Source organism: Scyliorhinus canicula, chromosome 1, assembly GCF_902713615.1.
Source record: "Scyliorhinus canicula chromosome 1, sScyCan1.1, whole genome shotgun sequence".
Lineage (NCBI taxonomy): Eukaryota > Metazoa > Chordata > Chondrichthyes > Carcharhiniformes > Scyliorhinidae > Scyliorhinus > Scyliorhinus canicula.
Window position 1 is genome coordinate 28,997,131 of NC_052146.1, and position 20,962 is coordinate 29,018,092.

Consider the following 20,962-nt stretch of genomic DNA (forward strand, 5'->3'; position numbering starts at 1 on the left):
TGTGCTGGCTGACAAGTACATCCTTTTCATTTCTCTCTCTGTTTCCGCATATGCTGTTTCTCTTTTAAAGTTCACAACAAAATCATTTGCATTTTATTCCCTCTAGTCCAAAGGTCTCCAAGCCAATAGCAGGAGCATCACCATCAACCAGTCTGAGATCAGCTAACTCATCCTTGATGAGGGATGTAATTTGGAGCCGACTTGCTCTCCATGACTGTGTGGTACCTTTCCTCTTTTAGTTGTCAGAAGAGATGATCCCTGGGAGTGGTCCTACAATTGTTAGATTACTGGACGAGTAACCAAGAGTCCTGGACTAGTAATCCAGAGGCCTCGACCAGTAACGCAGAGACCTTGACTAGTAATCAAGAGACCTTAACTAATGATCCAGATTAATGAGTTCAACTGGAGCAGCTAGGAAATTTAATTTAAGATAACTGATACCCCACTATGGGATTTCTGAAGGGCCGCTCTGCCCCCAAGGCTCCCCCAGCTTTTCAGCCACTACTACATGCCCCTTCCGCCCTTAATAACCCGCTTCCATGACCATGCCTCCTCTCAGACAGTGCCCCTTGGCAGCGCACCCTGAATCTGGTGCCATGGCAGCACCCTTTAGCAACTTGCCGCCATTTGGTGCCCACCGAAAACCCCATTTACAGGCGCACCCCCTATTCTCCAGGAATAGTGGCAGGTGTGCCAGGTGCAATGCGGGGGAGAATAGCCTCCAAAATGTTTGTATACATAATGCTGACAATGTAACTATTGGATTATTCTAAAAACCCATCTGGATCACTGATGTCCTTGAAGAATGGAAATCTGCCTTCCTTACCTGGTCTGGCCAAATGCGACTCCAGATCCAGAGAAGGGGGGAGCTGGAAGCACCAATAGATCCGAGAGAAACCATGGAGAGCATCAGCTCCTTGCAGGCGGGGAAGGCACCGGGACCCGATGGGTTCCCGGCGGACGTCTACAAAACATTCGCACCAGTCCTGGCCCCACACCTAAGAACTAGGAGCAGGAGTAGGTCATCTGGCCCCTCGAGCCTGCTCCGCCATTTAATGAGATCATGGCTGATCTTTTGTGGACTCGGCTCCACTTTCCGGCCCGAACACCATAACCCTTAATTCTTCAAAAAACTATCTATCTTTACCTTAAAAACATTTAATGAAGGAGCCTCAACTGCTTCACTGGGCAAGGAATTCCATAGATTCACAACCCTTTGGGTGAAGAAGTTCCTCCTAAACTCAGTCCTAAATCTACTTCCCCTTATTTTGAGACTATGTCCCCTAGTTCTGCTTTCACCCGCCAGCGGAAACAACCTGCCCGCATCTATCCTATCTATTCCCTTCATAATTTTAAATGTTTCTATAAGATCCCCCCTCATCCTTCTAAATTCCAACGAGTACAGTCCCAGTCTACTCAACCTCTCCTCATAATCCAACCCCTTCAGCTCTGGGATTAACCTAGTGAATCTCCTCTGCACACCCTCCAGTGCCAGTACGTCCTTTCTCAAGTAAGGAGACCAAAACTGAACACAATACTCCAGGTGTGGCCTCACTAACACCTTATACAATTGCAGCATAACCTCCCTAGTCTTAAACTCCATCCCTCTAGCAATGAAGGTCAAAATTCCATTTGCCGCCTTAATCACCTGTTGTACCTGTAAACCAACTTTCTGTGACTCATGCACTAGCACACCCAGGTCTCTCTGCACAGCGGCATGCTTTAATATTTTATCATTTAAATAATAATCCCGTTTGCTGTTATTCCTACCAAAATGATAACCTCACATTTGTCAACATTGTATTCCATCTGCCAGACCCTAGCCCATTCACTTAACCTATCCAAATCCCTCTGCAGACTTCCAGTATCCTCTGCACTTTTCGCTTTACCACTCATCTTAGTGTCATCTGCAAACTTGGACACATTGCCCTTGGTCCCCAACTCCAAATCATCTATGTAAATTGTGAACAATTGTGGGCCCAACACTGATCCTGAGGGACACCACTAGCTACTGATTGCCAACCAGAGAAACACCCATTAATCCCCTCTCTTTGCTTTCTATTAATTAACCAATCCTCTATCCATGCTACTACTTTACCCTTAATGCGATGCATCTTTATCTTATGCAGCAACCTTTTGTGTGGCACCTTGTCAAAGGCTTTCTGGAAATCCAGATATATCACATCCATTGGCTCCCCGTTATCTACTGCACTGGTAATGTCCTCAAAAAATTCCACTAAATTAGTTAGGCACGACCTGCCCTTTATGAACCCATGCTGCGTCTGCCCAATAGGACAATTTCTATCCAGATGCCTCGCTATTTCTTCCTTGATGATAGATTCCAGCATCTTCCCTACTACCGAAGTTAAGCTCACTGGCCTATAATTTCCCGCTCTCTGCCTACCTCCTTTTTGAAACAGTGGTGTCACGTTTGCTAATTTCCAATCCACCGGGACCACCCCAGAGTCTAGTGAATTTTGGTAAATCATCATTAGTGCATCTGCAATTTCCCTAGCCATCTCTTTTAGCACTCTGGGATGCATTCCATCAGGGCCAGGAGACTTGTCTATCTTTAGCCCCATGAGCTTGCCCATCACTACCTCCTTAGTGATAACAATCCTCTCAAGGTCCTCACCTGTCATAGCCTCATTTCTATCAGTCGCTGGTATGTTATTTGTGTCTTCCATTGTGAAGACCGACCCAAAAAACCTGTTCAGTTCCTCAGTCATTTCCTCATCTCCCATTATTAAAACTCCCTTCTCATCCTCTAAATGACCAATATTTACCTTAGCCACTCTTTTTTGTTTTATATATTTGTAAAAACTTTTACTGTCTGTTTTTATATTCTGAGCAAGTTTACTCTCATACTCTATCTTACTCCTCTTCATAGATTTTTTAGTAGCTTTCTGTTGCCCCCTAAAGATTTCCCAGTCCTCTAGTCTCCCACCAATCTTTGCCACTTTATATGCTTTTTCCTTCAATTTGATACTCTCCCTTATTTCCTTAGATATCCACGGTCGATTTTCCCTCTTTCTACCGTCCTTCCTTTTTGTTGGTATAAACCTTTGCTGAGCACTGTGAAAAATCGCTTGGAAGGTTCTCCACTGTTCCTCAACTGTTCCATCATAAAGTCTTTGCTCCCAGTCTACCTTAGCTAGTTCTTCTCTCATCCCATTGTAATCTCCTTTGTTTAAACACAAAACAGTAGTATTTGATTTTACTTTCTCACCCTCCATCTGTATTTTAAATTCCACCATACTGTGATCGCTCCTTCCGAGAGGATCCCTAACTATGAGATCATGAATCAATCCTGTCTCATTACACAGGACAAGATCTAGGACCGCTTGTTCCCTCGTAGGTTCCATTACGTACTGTTCTAGGAAACTAACGCGGATACATTCTATAAACTCCTCCACAAGGTTGCCTTGACCGACCTGGTTAAACCAATCGACATGTAGATTAAAATCCCCCATGATAACTGCAGAAACTGCACATTTCTACATGCATCAGTTATTTCTTTGTTTATTGCCTGCCCCACCATAACGTTACTATTTGGTGGCCGATAGACTACTCCGATCAGTGACTTTTTCGCCTTACTATTCCTGATTTCCACCCAAATGGATTCAACCTTATCCTCCATAGCACCGATGTCATCCCTTACTATTGCCCGGATGTCATCCTTAAATAACAGAGCAACACCACCTCCCGTATTACCATCCACTCTGTCCTTCCGAATAGTTTGATACCCTCGGATATTTAACTCCCAGTCGTGACCATCCTTTAACCATGTTTCAGTAATGGCCACTAAATCATAGTAATTCACGATGATTTGTGCCATCAACTCATTTACTTTATTCCGAATACTACGAGCATTCAGGTAAAGTACACTTATGTTGTTTTTTTTACCTCTGTTTTGAATCTTAACATCTCCAGTTTTATTCCTTTTAGTATTACTGGGCTTATTCACTGTGCTCCCCTCAGTCACTGTACCTTGTACTGTCGCCCTTTTTGATTTTTGACTATGTCTTCTCTGCCTTGCATTTTTCCCCTTACTTCCTTTTGCTTCTGTCCCTCTTTTACTACCTTCCAACTTCCTGCACGGTTCCCATCCCCCTGCCACATTAGTTTAAACCCTCCCCAACAGCTCTAGCAAACATCCCCCCATTGACATCGGTTCCAGCCCTGCCCAGGTGCAGACCGTCCGGTTTGTACAGGTCCCACCTCCCCAGAACCGGTCCCAATGCCCCAGGAATTTGAATTCCTCCCTCTTGCACCATCTCTCGAGCCACGCATTCATCCTATCTATCCTGACATTCCTAGCTCGTGGCACTGGCAGCAATCCTGAGATTACTACCTTTGAGGTCCTACTTTTTAGTTTAACTCCTAACTCCCTGAATTCCACTTGTGGGACCTCATCCCATTTTTTACCTATATCGTTGGTGCCTATGTGCACCATGACAGCTGGCTGTTCACCCCCCCCCCAGAATGTCCTGCAGCCGCTCCGAGACATCCTTGACCCTTGCACCAGGGAGGCAACATACCATCCTGGACTCTCTATTGCGTCCACAGAACCGCCTGTCTATTCCCCTTACGATCGAGTCCCCTATCACTATTGCCCTGCCATTTTTCTTCCTGCCCTGCTGTGCAGCAGAGCCAGCCACGGTGCCATGAACCTTGCTGCTGCCTTCCCCTGGTGAGCCATCTCCCCCAACAGTATCCAAAGTGGTATATCTGTTTTGCAGGGAAATGACCGCAGGGGACACCTGCACTGCCTTCCTACTCTTGCTCTGTCTTTTGGTTACCCATTTGCTATCTCCCTCGGTAATCTTTACCTGCGGTGTGACCAACCCGCTAAACGTGCTATCCACGACCTCCTCAGCATTGCGGATGCTCCAAAGTGAGTCCATCCGCAGCTCCAAAGCCGTCAAGCGGTCTAACAGGAGCTGCAACTGAACACACTTCTTGCATGTGAAAGAGCCTGGGACAGTGGACATGTCCCTGAGCTCCCACATCGCACACGAGGAGCATGACATGGGTCTGGGATCTCCTGCCATGTCTTAAACCTTAGGTAAACTTATACAACTAAGGGACATGTCCGCGGACTCACTGGCAGGGGGCACCCTGCACCCAACTCTAGCGCAGGCCACAATCTCACTAATACCCAAAAAAGATAAAGACCTGACGGAATGTGGATCATACAGACCCATTTCACTGCTGAACGTGGATGTGACAATACTCGCAAAGGAGCGGGATTCACCGCCTGGGCGAGGCTCCTGTACAAAGCTCCCAAAGCGAGCATCCGAACAAACACCACCAGCTCTGAATATCTCCAGCTACAGAGAGGAACAAGACAGGGCTGCTCCCTGTCCCCACTCTTGTTTGTGCTAGCGATCGAACCCCTGGCGATAGCCCTGCTGAATGCAAAAAGCTGGAAGGGACTCCGGAGAGGAGGCAGAGAGCACAGAGTCTCGCTCTATGCAGATAACCTGCTCCTCTATGTCTCGAAGCCACAGGAGGGACTGAAGGCAATACTGCAAATACTGAAAGAGTTTGGAACCTTCTCGGGCTACAAACGTAACCTGGGCAAAAGCGAGACATTCCCAGTGAACCCAAAAGGGGGAGGAACAGAGCTGAAGGGGCTCCCAGAACAGATTCCGTTACCTGGGGATCCAAATAGCCAGAGACTGGACACAAATCCACAAGTGGAACCTGATCAGCCTGGTAGAGGAAGTAAGAAAAGACGTTAACGATGGGGCTCACTCCCACTCTCCCTGGCAGGGAGAGTGTAGACGATCAAGATGAACGTACTGCCAAGGTTCCTCTTCCTGTTTAGATCCATCCCGATCTTCATCCCCAAGGCCTTTTTCCAAAACATAGACAGGCTAATCATGGCGTTTGTGCGTGGCCGGTGGGGGGGGGGGGGGGGGGGGGGTGGGGGGGGCAGCAACGGCTGAAAAAGTGAAGCGATGGGTACAAGAACCCGACACAGATTGGGTACAAATGGAGGAGGCATCCTGTAAAGGAACAACCCTCTGGGCCCTGGCCACAGCAGCACCCCCGTCCTCCTCAACAAGGTACACAACGAGCCCAGTGGTAGCGGCCACGCTGAGATCATGGACCCAGTTGAGAGAGCACTTAGGGATAACCAAAATGTCCCTTTTGGCCCCCATCTGCGGCAATCACAGATTCCCCCCAGCCTTGCTCGATACCACCTTCAAAAGACGGAGGCGGGACGGGGGCACACTGATCGGGGGACTTCTGCGTAGGGCGCAGACTGGCGACATTGGACGAACTGATGAGGAAGTGTAAACTATCAAGAGGACAGGAATTGAGACACCTCCAAATAAAACACTTCCTCCGCAAAGAGACAGTAGGGTACCCCGGGTCCCAGGAAGCATACTACTGGAGGACCTGATAGACACAAGCAGCGTGAAGTGGGGGCTATGTGAGAAAATATACAGACAGCTACTGGACAGAGTCCGAACACCATTGGACGGGACCAGACAAAAATGGGAGGATGAACTGGGGACAGAGGTGGGATGGGGACTCTGGAGCGAAGCACTGAGCAGGGTGAGCTCCACCTCCTCCTGCGCAAGGCTAAGCCTAATGCCCAAAGTGGTGTGCAGAGCGCACCGGACCAGAACCCGAATGGGCAGGTTCTTCCTGGAGGTGGAGGACAAATGTGAGCGGTGCCAGAGGGGCCCGGCCAACCACACCCATAAGTTTTGGGCTTGTCCCAAGCTTGCTGGGTTATGGACAGTCTTCTCCGAGGCAATGTCCATGGTTGTGGGGGTGAGGGTGAAGCCATGCCAAATAGTGGCAATCTTCACAGTATCAGAGCAGCCAGAGCTACACATGGGGAAGGGGGTCAACGCCCTAGCTTTCGCTTCCCTAATCGCACGCCGGAGAATCCTGCTCGGCTGGCGATCAGCAGCACCACCCAAAGCTGCAGACTGGCTCACTGACCTCTCGGAATTTCTCCACCTGGAGAAGATTAAGTACACCATCCGAGGGTCAGAGGAAGGCTTCCTGGATACTTGTGGGCAGTTCATCGGCCTGTTCCAAAACCCGTTCGAGGCCAGCAACGAGGAGTAAGCTAGGGGGGGGAAAAAGATGAAGAACCAAAGGACTGCGCAACCCAGGGGGGAGAAAAATGGGGAAACTACAAAAGAGGAAGGGTGCTGAAACCAATGCGGGGGTGGGGAGGGGTGGAGGGAGGAAGGGGGGGGGATATCATAGACCGATCCAGAGGGCAGCAAAATGTATATACAATTAGTCAAATGAAGGACAAAACAAACCTCTCTGTAAAATAAAACGAATTAGCGCAGGGAAGAAAAATGTAATGTATATAAGTAACAACTGTTTATAAATATGTGAAAAGCCAATAAAAAGATTTTTTTTAAAAAGAATTAGCAGTGATGCCCACGTCCCGTGAATGAATACAGAATATTGTTTTTTCCTCCTCCTGTTTTTTTGTTGTTGCTACCAAAATGTGATAGATTGTGATATGCAACCAGAAGGGGTTTTTATGCTCAAGTTTATTTTATTTCTCTTAATGTAGTGGGACCCACGGATACATGGCTCCAGAGGTGTTACAGAAAGGAACAGCATATGACAGCAGTGCAGATTGGTTCTCTCTGGGGTGCATGCTCTTCAAACTTCTTCGGGGGTAAGTCACCAAACAGCAAAAACTATATGATAATAAAGATAATTCTGTCTGTCTCATTGGTGCCAGATCTATTTTGCCTGGGAACAGCAGACTGTCACGAATTGAACTCGTGTACACTTTGGCAGCTATACTTTTCTTTTGAACCTTGGTTTGATCTGAAAGAGAGAGAAGATAATCGCCATCTGTCCCATAATTGGAGAGAAAGGCTATCTTAAAGGGTCTAGCAAAGAATCTGTCTAGTTAGAATTAAAAGCAATAGAGGTACCATTGCATGACTTGGGTGTATTCTATAGGCCGCTGGCTGGTTGGAAAAATATAAAGGAGGGAAATTAGAGAGTTGCAAAAACAATAGAATAATGGTAATGTAGGTCTTTAATTATCCTAATATAAACTGGAATTATAATACTGTAAACAACAGAGGAGGAAGAAGAGTTTTTGAAATGTGTTCAAGAGAATTTTCTTGATCAGTTTAATTCTCGCCAATCGAGGAAGAGACATTGCAGGATCTAGTTCTGAGGAATGAGGGGATCAATTGAATCATGTGTCAATCAGAAGACATTTCTGGAATAGTTATCATAGAATCATAACTTAACTTTGGAAAAGAACAAGAAGCAAACTGGAGTAAAAATACTTAATTGGTGGAGGGGCAATTTCTTTAGGTTGGGAAAAGATCTGGCCCAGGTAAATTGGAATCAAATATTGCGGTCAAATATGTAACTGAAAAATAGGCTGACTTCAAAGAGAAGCCGTTTCGAGTTAAATTATAATACATTAGGGCAGCACGGTGGCGCGCAGTGGTAGCACTGCAGTCTCACGGCGCCGAGGTCCCAGATTCGATCCTGGCGCTGGGTCACTGTCCGTGTGGAGTTTGCACATTCTCCCCGTGTTTGCGTGGGTTTCGCCCCCACAGCCCAAAGATGTGCAAGGTAGGTGGTTCGAACACGCTAAATTGCCCCTTAATTGGAAAAATTGAATTGGGTACTCTAAATTTATTTTTAAAAACTATAATACATTCCCCCCAATGGGGAAAAGTAAAGCAAGCAAAACCAGAGCTCCATGGATAATGAAAGAGGGAGAGAATAAAATGAAATTGTAAAAAGAAGTTGCATGTGACAGATGCCAGATTCACATTTGAAATGAGAATAAGGCTGAATGCAAAATGTTCAGAAGGGAAATGAAAAGGAAATGAGAGGCAAAGAGAGAGTATGGGAAGAGACTGGCAGTATATATTTGCAGGGTTGGGTAGGAATGATAATGAAGGATTAGAACTTTAATGGTTTACGATAACATCTTCAGCAACTCCGACACGCCATGCCTGCAGCCACATTGGTGAGAACTCTCATGCTACTGACTTGTCACTTCCTGTGTACATCATGGCAGTCTACATATAAAACACATTCTACAGGCAGATACCATTGAAGGGAATCCAAAAGTCGCTCACAGTTACATAAATAGTAACAGTGCAGAAGTAGGTCATTCGGCCCATCGAGTCTGCACCGGCCCTTGGAAAGAGCACCCATCTTAAACTCATACCTCCACCCTATCCCCATAACCCAGTAGCCCCACCTGACCGTTGGACACTGAGGGCAATTTAGCATGGTCAAACCACCTAACCTGCACATCTTTGGACTGTGGGAGGAAAGCGGAGCACCCGGAGGAAACCCACACGGGGAGAACGTGCAGACCCCGTATAGACAGTGACCCAAGCTGGGAATCAAATCTGTGATCCTGGAGCTGTGAAGCAACAGTGCTAGCCACTGTGCTTTTGTGCCGCACATGATTGGATTTAGTTTATTCTCGCGTGTACCAAGGTAGAGTGAAAAATATTTTTTTGCGGGCAGCTCAACTAATCATTAAGTACAAAAAGAAATAGGGGCAGCACGATAGCACAAGCCAGCGCCCCTCCCCCCCCCGATTCTCCGGCCCGCGATGAACCGAGTGGCTGCCCGTTTTTGGCCGGTCCTGCCGGCATATGTTACGCCAGGTACTTAGCAGCAGGACCTGGCTCCGCAGTGGCCTGGGGGGGGGGGGGGGGATCTGGCCCCAGGGGATGCCTTCATGGTGGCCTAGCCCACGATCATAGCCCACCGATTCGCGGGCGGGCCTGTGTCGTGGGGGCACTCTATTCCTCTGCGCCAGCCAGTGTAACGGTCCGTGATGGCCAGCGTGGAGATAAACGCCTCCCCTGCTCATGCGCTGGGATGACGCCGGCATACAAATGCGCACGCGCCAACTCACGGAGGCCGTTCTGCGCCGGCCGGCGCGGTGCAAACCACTCCAGTGCCAGCCTAGCCCCCTGATGGTGCGGAGGATTCTGCACCTTCGGGGCGGCCCGACGCCCCGCCGGTTTCCAAAGAATCCCGCCCATGATCTCATCAAGACCCTGTAAAGTTGTTGTGAATCTTCCTTCTATATTCCATTCCCCTTGGAATAAATGCCAACAATCCATTTGTCTTTCTCAATGCTTGCTGTACCTGCATGCTAACTTTTTATGATTCATGTACCAGGAAACAAAAACCCTCCGTACCTTTGGATTCTGCAACCTCTTTCATTTAAGTAGTATACTTTGCATCTGACTTTACAAATGAAGAAGATGCTGTCCAAGTCATAGTGAAAAAGGAGGTATTTGAGATATTGGGTGCGACCATAATGGCCGCATTGCACCCAAACAGGCCGTTGGATGCTGGGAGAAGCCTCCTGACAGCCGTTAACGCCTTGCGAACTCACAAGATGTCGTGTGGGCGGGATGCAGTTTTGCAGAGTGAAGCCGGCTTAGAAGCTGACTTACCTCTGCCTTAGCCGGATCAAATGACCACCCTGCATCTACCGGCCTTGCCAAGGCGACCCCAGCTGTGCGCCGTTCATTACTGGTTTCCACAAACGGGGAGCAAGCGGGGGCCAGTTTAGCTCAGTTGCCTGAAGAGCTGGTTCGTGATGCAGAGTCAGCCAACAACGCGGATTCAATTCCTGTACTGGCGAGGTTATTCATGAAGGCCCGTCTTCTCAACCAAGCCCCTTGCCTGAGGTGTGGTGATCATCAGGTTAAATCTCCACCAGTGAGCTCTCCCCCTCAAAGGGGAAAGCAGCCTATGGTCATCTAGGACTATGGTAACTTTACTTACATATATTGCCCTTTTAAAAAGTCTGCGTTCAGTATGGCGAAGGATGATGGGTATAGAAAGCAGGGACAGGGACTGTGATTTAATTGAAGAGATTAGCGTTGAGAGGACGGCGGGGTTAGCAGTTTTAGCGGACGTAAGATGAAATGTATCCTAGGATGCTATGTGAAGAAGCAAGCTGATTTTTGGGGTTCTGACACTAATTTCAAATCCTCTCTGGCCACAGGAAAGGTGCCAGTGGACTGGAGGACACATAATGTGGTACCTTTATATTATTGTTATTCAAGTAGGGAAAATAAAAGGTAATTATAAACCTGTGAGGCTCGCATTAGTGGTAGGGAAATTATTGGAAATAACTCTGCGGGACAGAATTAATCTCTACTCGCAGAGGCAAGGATTAATCAAGGATGGTCAGTGTGGCTTTGTCAGGAGGAGATCATGTTTTACAACTTTAATTGAGTTTTTTAGTGAGATGATAAGGTGTATACATGAGTTGATGTAGTCTACATGGACTTCAGTCAGTCATTTTACAAGATCCCACATGGGGGACTGATCAAAAAGTAAGAGCTCGTGGGATCCAGATCAATTTGGCAAATTGGATCCAAAATTGGCTTAGTTGCAGAAGGCAGAGAGTGATCATCTGGAAGCCTGTGTCCAGTGGTTTACCGCAGGAGTTGGTGTTAGGTCCCTTGCTGTTTATGGTGCATATTAATGATCTAGACGTGTATGTGGGAGGTATGGCCAGTAAGCTCGCAGATGCACAAAAATTAGAGGTGTCGTAAATAACGAAGAGGAAAACCTTAGATTACAGGACAATATAGACGTGCTGGTCAAATGGGCAGAACAGTGGCAAATGGAATTTAACCCTGAAAAGTTAAGGTGATGCATTTTGGGAGGACTAACAATGCAAGAGAATAAACAATGAAAGGTAGGATACTAGGAAGTACAGAAAATCAGAGAGACCATGGGGTGCATGTCCAAAGATCCATGAAGGCAGCAGGACAGGTAGGTAAGGTGGTTAAGAAGGCATATGGAATGCTTGCCTTTATTAGCTGAGACACAGACTATAAGAGCAGGGAAGTTATGATGGAGCTGTATAAAAAGCTTGCTAGGTGGCAGCTAGAGTACTGTGTGCAGTTCTGGTCACCTCACTATAGGAAGGATGTAATTGCACGAGAGAGGGTGCAGAGGAGATTCAACAGGATGGTGCCTGGGCTGGAGCATTTCAGTTATGAAAGGCTGGCTAGGCTGGAGATGATTTCCTTAGAGGAGAGAAGGCTGAGGGAGCACTGGTTGAGGTGTACAGAGCTATGAGGGACATAGATAGACTACATAGGACAAAACCTTTCCCCTTAGTAATGGGATAATAACCAGGGGCAGGTGATTTAGAGGGGATTGAGGAAAAACCTTTTCACCCAGATGGGGTTGGAATCTGGAACTCACTACCCGAAAGGGTGGTAAAGGCAGGAACCCTCAACATTTAGGAATCATTGAAATGAGCACTTAAAATGCCATAGTATATAAGGCAACAGACCAAGTGCTGGAAAAGGGATTAGAACAGATGGATGCTTGATGGCCAGCGCAAACATGAGGGCTCAAAAGGCCTCTTTCTGTGCTGTAAAACTCTGTGACTATGAAGCTATGCATGTGTGTATTTATCTAATTGTTTAAGGACTAATTAAACGATCCAGTGAAGAATCGTAGGAATGAAAAATATTTTTACAATTTAACTACACTTTTCTGGGCGGATGTACTGTTTTGTACTTTGATCAAAGCGTGTCTAGTTCTTGTCACTGAGACACAAATGAAGCAGTCAAGCATTAGAACCAGTGCATTAAAGACCCACAAGACCCTGATACCAAAGGTCTGAGTTGTGTAGAGAGATGGAAGACACCCAGGGCTTTTCAGACTTGAAAGCAGTATCTAAACAATCTTGTGGGAGTATCTAAAATGATAAACGATATGGAAAAAGTGTATTGGGAAAATTGCTTCTAACTATATTGTCTAGGCAGGGCAAACAGACACAGGTTCAAAATAGAATAAAATATTAATTTAGGACTGATGTCTGGGAGATATTCTTCTCACAGAGTGATCAGTGCATGAAATAGACTTCAAGGTAAGATGGTGAAATCATTTAATTACAACTTAACAATTTAACTTGAAATCATTTAACTACAGACTGCATTCTGGATAGGTGAGCCTCATGCCCTCCCTAATCATTAGTGTCTTGAGACTATAATTATATTGGGACTAATCAGATGCCATATGAAAATATCAGTACTACAGAGGGAGATTTGTTTCTGTGCCTTTTGTGTTTTAAAATTGTAAACACATTCTTCATAAATGGATTTAGAACTTTGTACAGCTGGTACACTTGGGAAATGGTATGCACTTCAGGCATGGTGCCAGATGCAACCATTATTAATAAGAGATTCAGATCCTCTAAGGATGAGCAAGGAAGGGTTTTCATCAGGCATAATTTTCTTATACTGCCAGAACACTATAAACGGTGTTTATTTGCATAGATTCAGTGACTGACTTCCACTCAATGGAGTGCCAAACTTAGTAACCTTTTAGCCTATATATCTGATTACCTCAATCAGCGATAGCAAAGCACTTGGGTTTATAAGCCACATAGTGGACCATGGAGTCTGTCTGGGGGTGTGGTCATATAACATTGGGCTGAATTTTATTGCCCCATTAAGGAGTGGATGGAGCTGGAAAATGCGGCAAACCATTCAAAAGTCCAGTGACTTCGGCGGGAGAGGAAAATTCCACCGGTGGAAAAATTCACCCATTTAAAATCATGTTCCCATAGTCTGGTTATAACTAAAGTTCCACCAAAATATGTTAGGATACTAATCCATGAGGCAACACCACTAAAAACAGCCCTTTCCAAGCCTAAAGGCTCACCAAACTCAAACAGCAAGCCAACACCAAGAAATAGAAGGAAAACAAAAATCTGGACCTTCAGGACTGAATCAAGGCTCAGAGGTGACACCTTTCACATCCCAGCCTAAATTATAATACTGAGGTGTATGGAACTGAATTTTTGGTGTTGGTAACTGAGAGGAAAATAGAATGTTAATGGCACCCTGCCTCCAAAATACCTTGGGCGGTTTTCTAAGTCCCGCCTTCGGGATTCTCCATCTCGCTGGCTGGTCAATGGAGTTTCCCATTGTGGGCCAGTCCCACGCTGTCGGGAAACCCCCGGGCTACCAACAAAACGGAGAATCCCGATGGCGGAGAATTCAGCGCCTTATTTCACAGATATAGGCGCTTCAAGCACTTCAAATAAACTTAAGTCCCCTATGAGTTCATTTTTAGTGGAAAAAAATGAGCAAAGATGAAAATAAACCAGGGGTAACGAAAATTAAGTTTCTCGGGCAAGCACATCCCACTTCTGAGAGCAGCTTTAATAATTCTTCTCTATTCTCTTCAAAGAATAAGCCTGCCAATGAGGCACGATTCAGTTATTTTTAAAAGTGTTATGGAGGTAGAAGTCTGTGCAGCAGAAGCAAAGCACGCTCTTTGATGTTGCCCTTTGAAAAGTTGTGCAGAATGATCCAATAAAGAGAAAGAGATGGCAGTGACAGCAGCAGTGACCTCCTGTGGGAGCTCCAATTTGATTGATGTGAACGAGGCCTTGAAGTGTCATCGAGTAAAAGTCAGAGAGATCAGAGGAGAGAGAGAAAAAATAAAAGAGCCCTCTTGCTATTAAACCCTTGGTCAGCAAGGCAGCAGGAGAATAAATTAAGCAGCTTGTCAACTATTGAAACTTTTGGCTAGGGGCACACCCTCAATTGGAGTCTTGTGCAACAGGACTGCTGCCTGGTGGCTCAAAAGACAAATTACATCTTGTTTTTAAAATAAACTTAATCCCAGTAAGTGTTCTGAGTTGTATGCCTACATTGTTAGCAAAGAAAATATTTTTTAGAATAAAAGGAGCAGCAAGGCTATTCATAGATCAGAACTAGCTACAGTAAATTTAGTCTATTCAAGAAATACTGTGAAGAAAAGTTCAAATTCCACGCCGATAAAGTATATTCACAGATGTTAAAATGAAAAATCTGTGCTCGCTCCCCTGAGGGCTTATTGAGTAAAGGTATTATTCAGTCTGTTACTACACAAAGCAAACTAGAAGGTTCCATGTTTAATCCTCAGTCTGCAGCGATATGTAGCTCATTTCAGCTGCAGCAACAGATGGGGCGCGACAGTTCGCTTCAGCGGCTTAGGCAAAGAAGGGTAAAATTAGCCAGGGTTCCTGTTCATAATCATTGTTTATTGGCCCTTTCTGGAAAATGCACATATGTGGCTGTTAGGTGAGAAAAGCAGTGACTTGGCTGAGATGTCACAACCCTGTAGTTGAAGTCTTTCATCACTTACTGTTTTGACTCATACATGAAGCAAGGTGTACAGATCTACTTTTGCTCATACAACTATAGACCAGCAAAAGTTATGCATTCAGAAGAGATGGGAAGCAAATTTAAGTTTAAAGATATAAAGATAGACTTGGCGCTGGAAGAGGAAGTTGCATTATTGCCCAATTTATTTTGTACTTTTCTCTCCTGAAAGTACCATCTATTGCTGGGGTACAGTACCAGCAGTTTTGAATACCCTTTGGAACTCACCCAAGTGATTTTTTTCATGTATGAGTTTGGGCATTGAGTACCACCAGCCTTATTCAATCTTGAGCACATCATAAACAAAGCAGATCCACACTTGACTACTCTCTTTTTTTTAAGCAAGAGATGTTGAATAGTGGTCAAAGCAGAATCACTGGTTGACCTTCCCTCCCTAGCCCAGATGCATTGTCACTAATTTCACTGCTGAGATAAGCTAACTCAGCTCAGGATTGGATTCAGAATTCCAGGTCTGCATGGCTCATTTTACAATTGGCAGTTCCCCTAACAGCTGAGCCATTGGGGAGGCCATGTTAGCACACTTCACAGCTTAACTATTACTCTGTGCCCCCTGTCCTGTTCAGAACTAACTGGAGGCTGGACTGCCACTGCACTTTTTGATCTGCAATTTTGTTGATCATGGTATCTTCACACTTCTTGTCATAAAATCAAAATGAAAACTTCAGTATGGCACTGTTACATTGATAGTTGCTGCGCAATGTCTGCATTATAGTTATAAAGCAAAGAATTTGAAATGGGACAACTACAAAAAATATATACCACCAAACAGTAGTCCTCCTGTCATTTTCCAAGTGATACTTGACATTTCACAGGATGCTAGCCTTTCATAGTCAATGTCTATGCTCTGAACAAAAGTTTCTGGTATTAACATTTGAGTTGTTAAATTTAGTAACGTTATAGTCTTTTTCTTTCGTACCCCTTTTCACCAACATTTTCCAGTTCCAGTTCCTCCTCCTCCACATGCCATTGGCCATCTAGCCAATGAACAATAATGTTCCATTTAGTCTGCTAGGTGTCTAATAATAAACTTTATTTTTTCTCCCATTAGGCATAGCCCATTTCGGCAGCACAAAACAAAAGACAAGCATGAGATTGACCGCATGACGCTCACAATGGTAAGAAAACAGATCTCAACAAAAACATCATTCATAAATGAGACTGTGAAGCAAAGATATTTCCTAAATTGAATCTGTCATGCTGCTTCAGAACTCTGCCAAAGAGCTGCTGGAACATTATATTTAAACTGATTTAATCTGTTCACTTGGAAACATTTATAGTCAACTTTGATCATGTTAAAAATTTGCTTTTTAAAATAAATCTTGGGCAGCTTTGAAGCATAGTTTAAGGAACTATGAGATGAAGACAGAAAATGCTGGAATACTCAGCAAGTCTGGAAACATTTGTAGAAAGAGAAAAAATAAATTAATATTTTAGATTGATGACCTTTGATCAGAGCTGACCAAGGGTGACTGATTTGAACATCTTTGGCGAATAATTGATTTACCCACCCACTGCCAGATCTGGCTGGATCACTTTAAAGCATTACCAAATTATGGTTTCCACCACTATACTAAACATCCAGGAATACAAGATGATCCCTGGCTTCTTTCTCTTCATCTCAGACTTGTCTTCTTATCAGCATACATGTAGAATTTGCTATGTATTTGGATAAGTAGTGCATAAGTGAGAAATAGACCCTTGGGGGACAGCGGAGAAAACAGTGCAGAAGTGAGAGTAAAAACCAGTGCACATGTTCTTCTGGTCAGGGTTAGATAGATAAGAATGGAACCATGTTTGAAATCCTCTGACCAGGCTTCCTGCCAGGCCGTGGTGTTGAAAAAGCCCTTGTCAAAATCTCTAATGACATTCTTTGTGACTGTGATTAGTTATCACTTCTCATTTGATTTGTCTTGAGCTGTCTGCAGTTTTTTACTAAGGTGACCATATTAACTCCTCCACTGTGTGTCATATGTCCCCTGTTGGGTGGAACTGCCTTTGCCAGGTTCCATTCTTATCTATCTAACCAGAAGAACATCTGCTGTGGTTTTCCTCTCACTTCTGCACTGTTTTCTCCGCAGTACCCCAAGGGTCTGATGCAGTACTTATCAAAATACATAGCAAATTCTACATGTATGCTGATGATTCTCAGCTCTATCTCACCTCCTCCTTTAACCCCACCATTATCTGTTTTGTCACACTGGTTGTCAGACATCCAATATTGGATGACCAAAACTTTCCTCCAACGAAATACTGAGACGGTCCGTCCCCCCCCATAAATTCCTTTCCTGGACAATTATTTCCATCCCTGCAAACTCTTAAACCAAGTAAGATCATTCACAACCTGGTGTTGTTTTTGACTCCAAGGTTAATTGTTGGCTACATATCCAAACCATCACCAAGACTGTTTTCCTCCACCTTTGTAACACCACTCCGACTCTGCCTCAGTATATCCACCACAGAAACCCTCATTCATGCTTTATTCCCTCTAGATTTGACTATTCAAAAAGTCTCCTGGCTGGTCTCCCACATTCTACTCTGTAAACTTGTGTTCATTTATACCAGATCTCATTTACTCATCATCCCTGTGCTTGCTTACCCTCACTGGCATCTAGTTCAACACACCTTGATTTTAAAATCTTCACCCTTGTTTTCAAAGTGCCCATGGCCTAGCCTCTCCCTCCCTCTGAAATCTCGTCAATATCTCTGTGCTCTTTGAATTCTGGTCTCCTGCGCATCCTGAATTGTAATAATTACACTGTTGACACTTGTATTTTCAGCTGCCTTGGGTCCCAAGCTCTACATTTCTTCCCCTCGCAGCCTGTCTTTCTACCTCTCTCTTCCTCGAAGACGCTACCTTAAAACCAAGCTCTATAATTGAGCATTTGTTCATCTATCTTGTATCCCTTTGTGGCTTATTATTTTTATTGATACCACCACTGGTTAAACACCTTGGACTGTTTTACTATGTTCGATGTTAGGTATACTATATAAACTTAAGTTGCTGTTGTTCAATCAGTTCCTTCTGTTCGGCTAATAAAGGTATTCTGCTGATAGCACCCTATTAGAGAGAGGTAGTTCACATCAAAGGCAAATATAGAAGTGAACACAGTTCATGTTACACAGTGACAATGTTATATATTAATACAGATATCGAGAGTAAAGGTTTGGATTCTAATTTGCATAAAAGATTTATACTAGTTTTTCTTTCAAGTGGTATCAGGACCACTGGCACAATATGTTAAGCTATGGACATTTGTATCACATGTTCTTTGAAGAGGAACCTCTTGATCTCTGCCAAACCATCTGGAGAACATCTAAATTAAGCTGAGACACAGAAGGAGAATAGGTTGTGCGAGGAAGTCGATCAATATCCTCAAATTTTGTGATGCATAGGAACACTGTGACCTCTGCAGTGACCTAGGGAAAGATCATCTGCCTGCCAAGCTTAAGACAAGAGTAATGTGTTGCAGTGGGGCTTGGGGTTGAGCCAGTAGTTGGGGAGGATGAGGAGAGAGTGTGGTGGAGTGGATGGTGGTATTGGAGGGAGGGATGTGGGAGGAACATAAATATATTATTTTAAGGAAATGTATGTTTGCTGTCTTATATGGAAGGGGATTCAAAATCTTTTACAGTCCTAACCAAGTAAAAGGCACTTTTCACATACTTTGATTGAACAGATTAACTTGTGACTCCTGTACGCATGCAAAGTGATCAGAGAGGGGATTTTTGAGCATTGCAATCTGGTTTACAGTATAATTAGCAAATTAGTTCATGTCATACAGTCTGTTTTCTTGTAGCCTTCTTGCTTCTGAGTCAGAATGTTGTGGATTCAAGTCCCATTCCTGAAACTTGAACACATAATCTAGGCTGACGCTTGACTTCAGTACAAAAGTAGTGTTGCACTGTTAGAAATTACGGCTGCGATCTAATGAAGCCATTAAATCATGCGAGAGGCATCTTGTGAGATTTGCAACTCTCGAAATGACTCGTAATATCTAACGAGATCTCGCCCTCACTGGGCGAAGCCAGATTAACATATTTAAGATTTGCATATTGAGGTTTATATGTTGCTGGCCAATTCTCCTGTGGCTAGGGAACAAATGCCCACGCCTGGCAGACCTCGCCATAGCAACGTTTAGCACTTGTCCATACAAACATGGATCAAGCACATGGGGGTGTTCCAGGCCGTTGGAGGTCCCGGGTGGTCTGGCTCTGGGCAGGCTGGTACCCTAGCATTCCTGCTGCCACCTGGGTACCATGGCACTGCCAGGCTGGAACCTTGGCACAGCCACCAGGCACCCTTGGCACAGCCACCAGGCACCCTAGCAGTGCCACACTCATACTGCCAGGGTGTCCAGGTGGCATTTCCAGGCTGGCAGGGGCACTGCCAGAATGCCAAAGAATACTGCTAAGTTGTCTGTGACAGGGGTGTCCTGCCCTTATGACATGGGTTGGGGGGGGGGGGGGGGGGCTCAAGGACCCACTTCCAGGTAAATTGAGGCGTTGGGGGGATCTGGAATCCAAGCGGGGGGTTGAGAGCTTGTCAGTGCAGGCAACGAGATAAGTGAGGCATCCAAGACCAATAAATAAAGTCCTGTTTAATAGCGAGGTTGTTCTTGGTGCTGCAGGCACCAAGAAACACCTGTTAAATGCGCCCAAAACTGGACTTTTTTCTCTATTAAATTGAGCCCCACATCTTTCAGGTAAGGCTAAATTAAGTCTGTCTTCTTGGGTGTACAGAAAGATCCTATGAACGTTTTCAGAGACGAGCAGGGAATTCTCTTGATTTCTTGGTCAACATTTGTCCCTCGGCCAACTCCACTGAAGCAGTTTATCTCATTGTTGTTTGTTGGGCCTTCCTGTGTGCAAATTTGCTGCTGCATTTGCCTACATTACAACTGTGAGTACACTCTCTAAAACAAATCTATTCGCTTTGAAGTACTTTGGGATGTCCTAAGAATGTGAAAGGCACTACATAAATGCAAGTCTTTCCTTTGTTTTGTTGATTTTGTCAGCAGTGTTGCATAATGTCAGGAATGTCCAACTATATTGGAGGATTTGAGAGGAATGCGGTGAACTTCCATTCCACATAGACTAGAACCCTGGACTTCAACGGTGTTTCATTTTTCCATTTCCTCCCTCAGAACGTGGAATTACCAGACTCTTTCTCTGCGGAGTTGAAATCTCTTTTGGAAGGCCTTCTACAGCGAGATGTTGCCAAACGGCTGGGATGCCTGGGACGAGGGTAGGCTGGAGGTTTATGCTTTTCTTTTGCTGTGGAGTAGGTTAGAGACCTGTAGCAGTATGTGTTGTGAATGTCGTTTCTTATATGTTGAATACATTAAGATAAACGCTGGTTGACCGTGACTTTTAGACCGTGGCCCAGAACTTTCAATCTCCACAAAATGTACTGGGGACCCCCTGTATGTTCTCCATCCAAAGACTGCAAGGGAATTCCCCACAAGGTTTAAATTGCGATAAGCAATTCTCCCATACTGGGAGCCATCTGAAACTCCGATTTAAAGCAGCGACTTCGAATGGTTTCAACTCTCAGCAGAATGGATACCCAAGAAAAGTTAGAAGATTAAAAGAACTGCTAAATCCTGGGTAACTTTACTACTGAACCCCCGACCCCCTCATTGGACACCACCCCCCCACGCACAAACAGACACACACACCACACACACATCGGCTAACCTCCTGATCCAACACCTATCTATCCTCCCTGCTATCCTTCAAAGCACCCCCGA

General features: G+C 45.0%; 1 protein-coding gene across 2 annotated transcripts in view; it reads left to right on the forward strand.

The window, feature by feature from the left end:
• The window catches only part of grk3 (G protein-coupled receptor kinase 3), a 408,882-nt gene that overhangs the window by 325,359 nt on the left and 62,561 nt on the right, over positions 1-20,962 (forward strand). For both annotated transcript variants that reach the window (XM_038778587.1, XM_038778674.1), the window contains exons 13-15: positions 7,562-7,669; positions 16,261-16,327; positions 20,357-20,457. In XM_038778587.1, the coding sequence (XP_038634515.1) occupies positions 7,562-7,669; positions 16,261-16,327; positions 20,357-20,457 (276 nt within the window). The remainder of the gene's footprint in view (positions 1-7,561; positions 7,670-16,260; positions 16,328-20,356; positions 20,458-20,962) is intronic.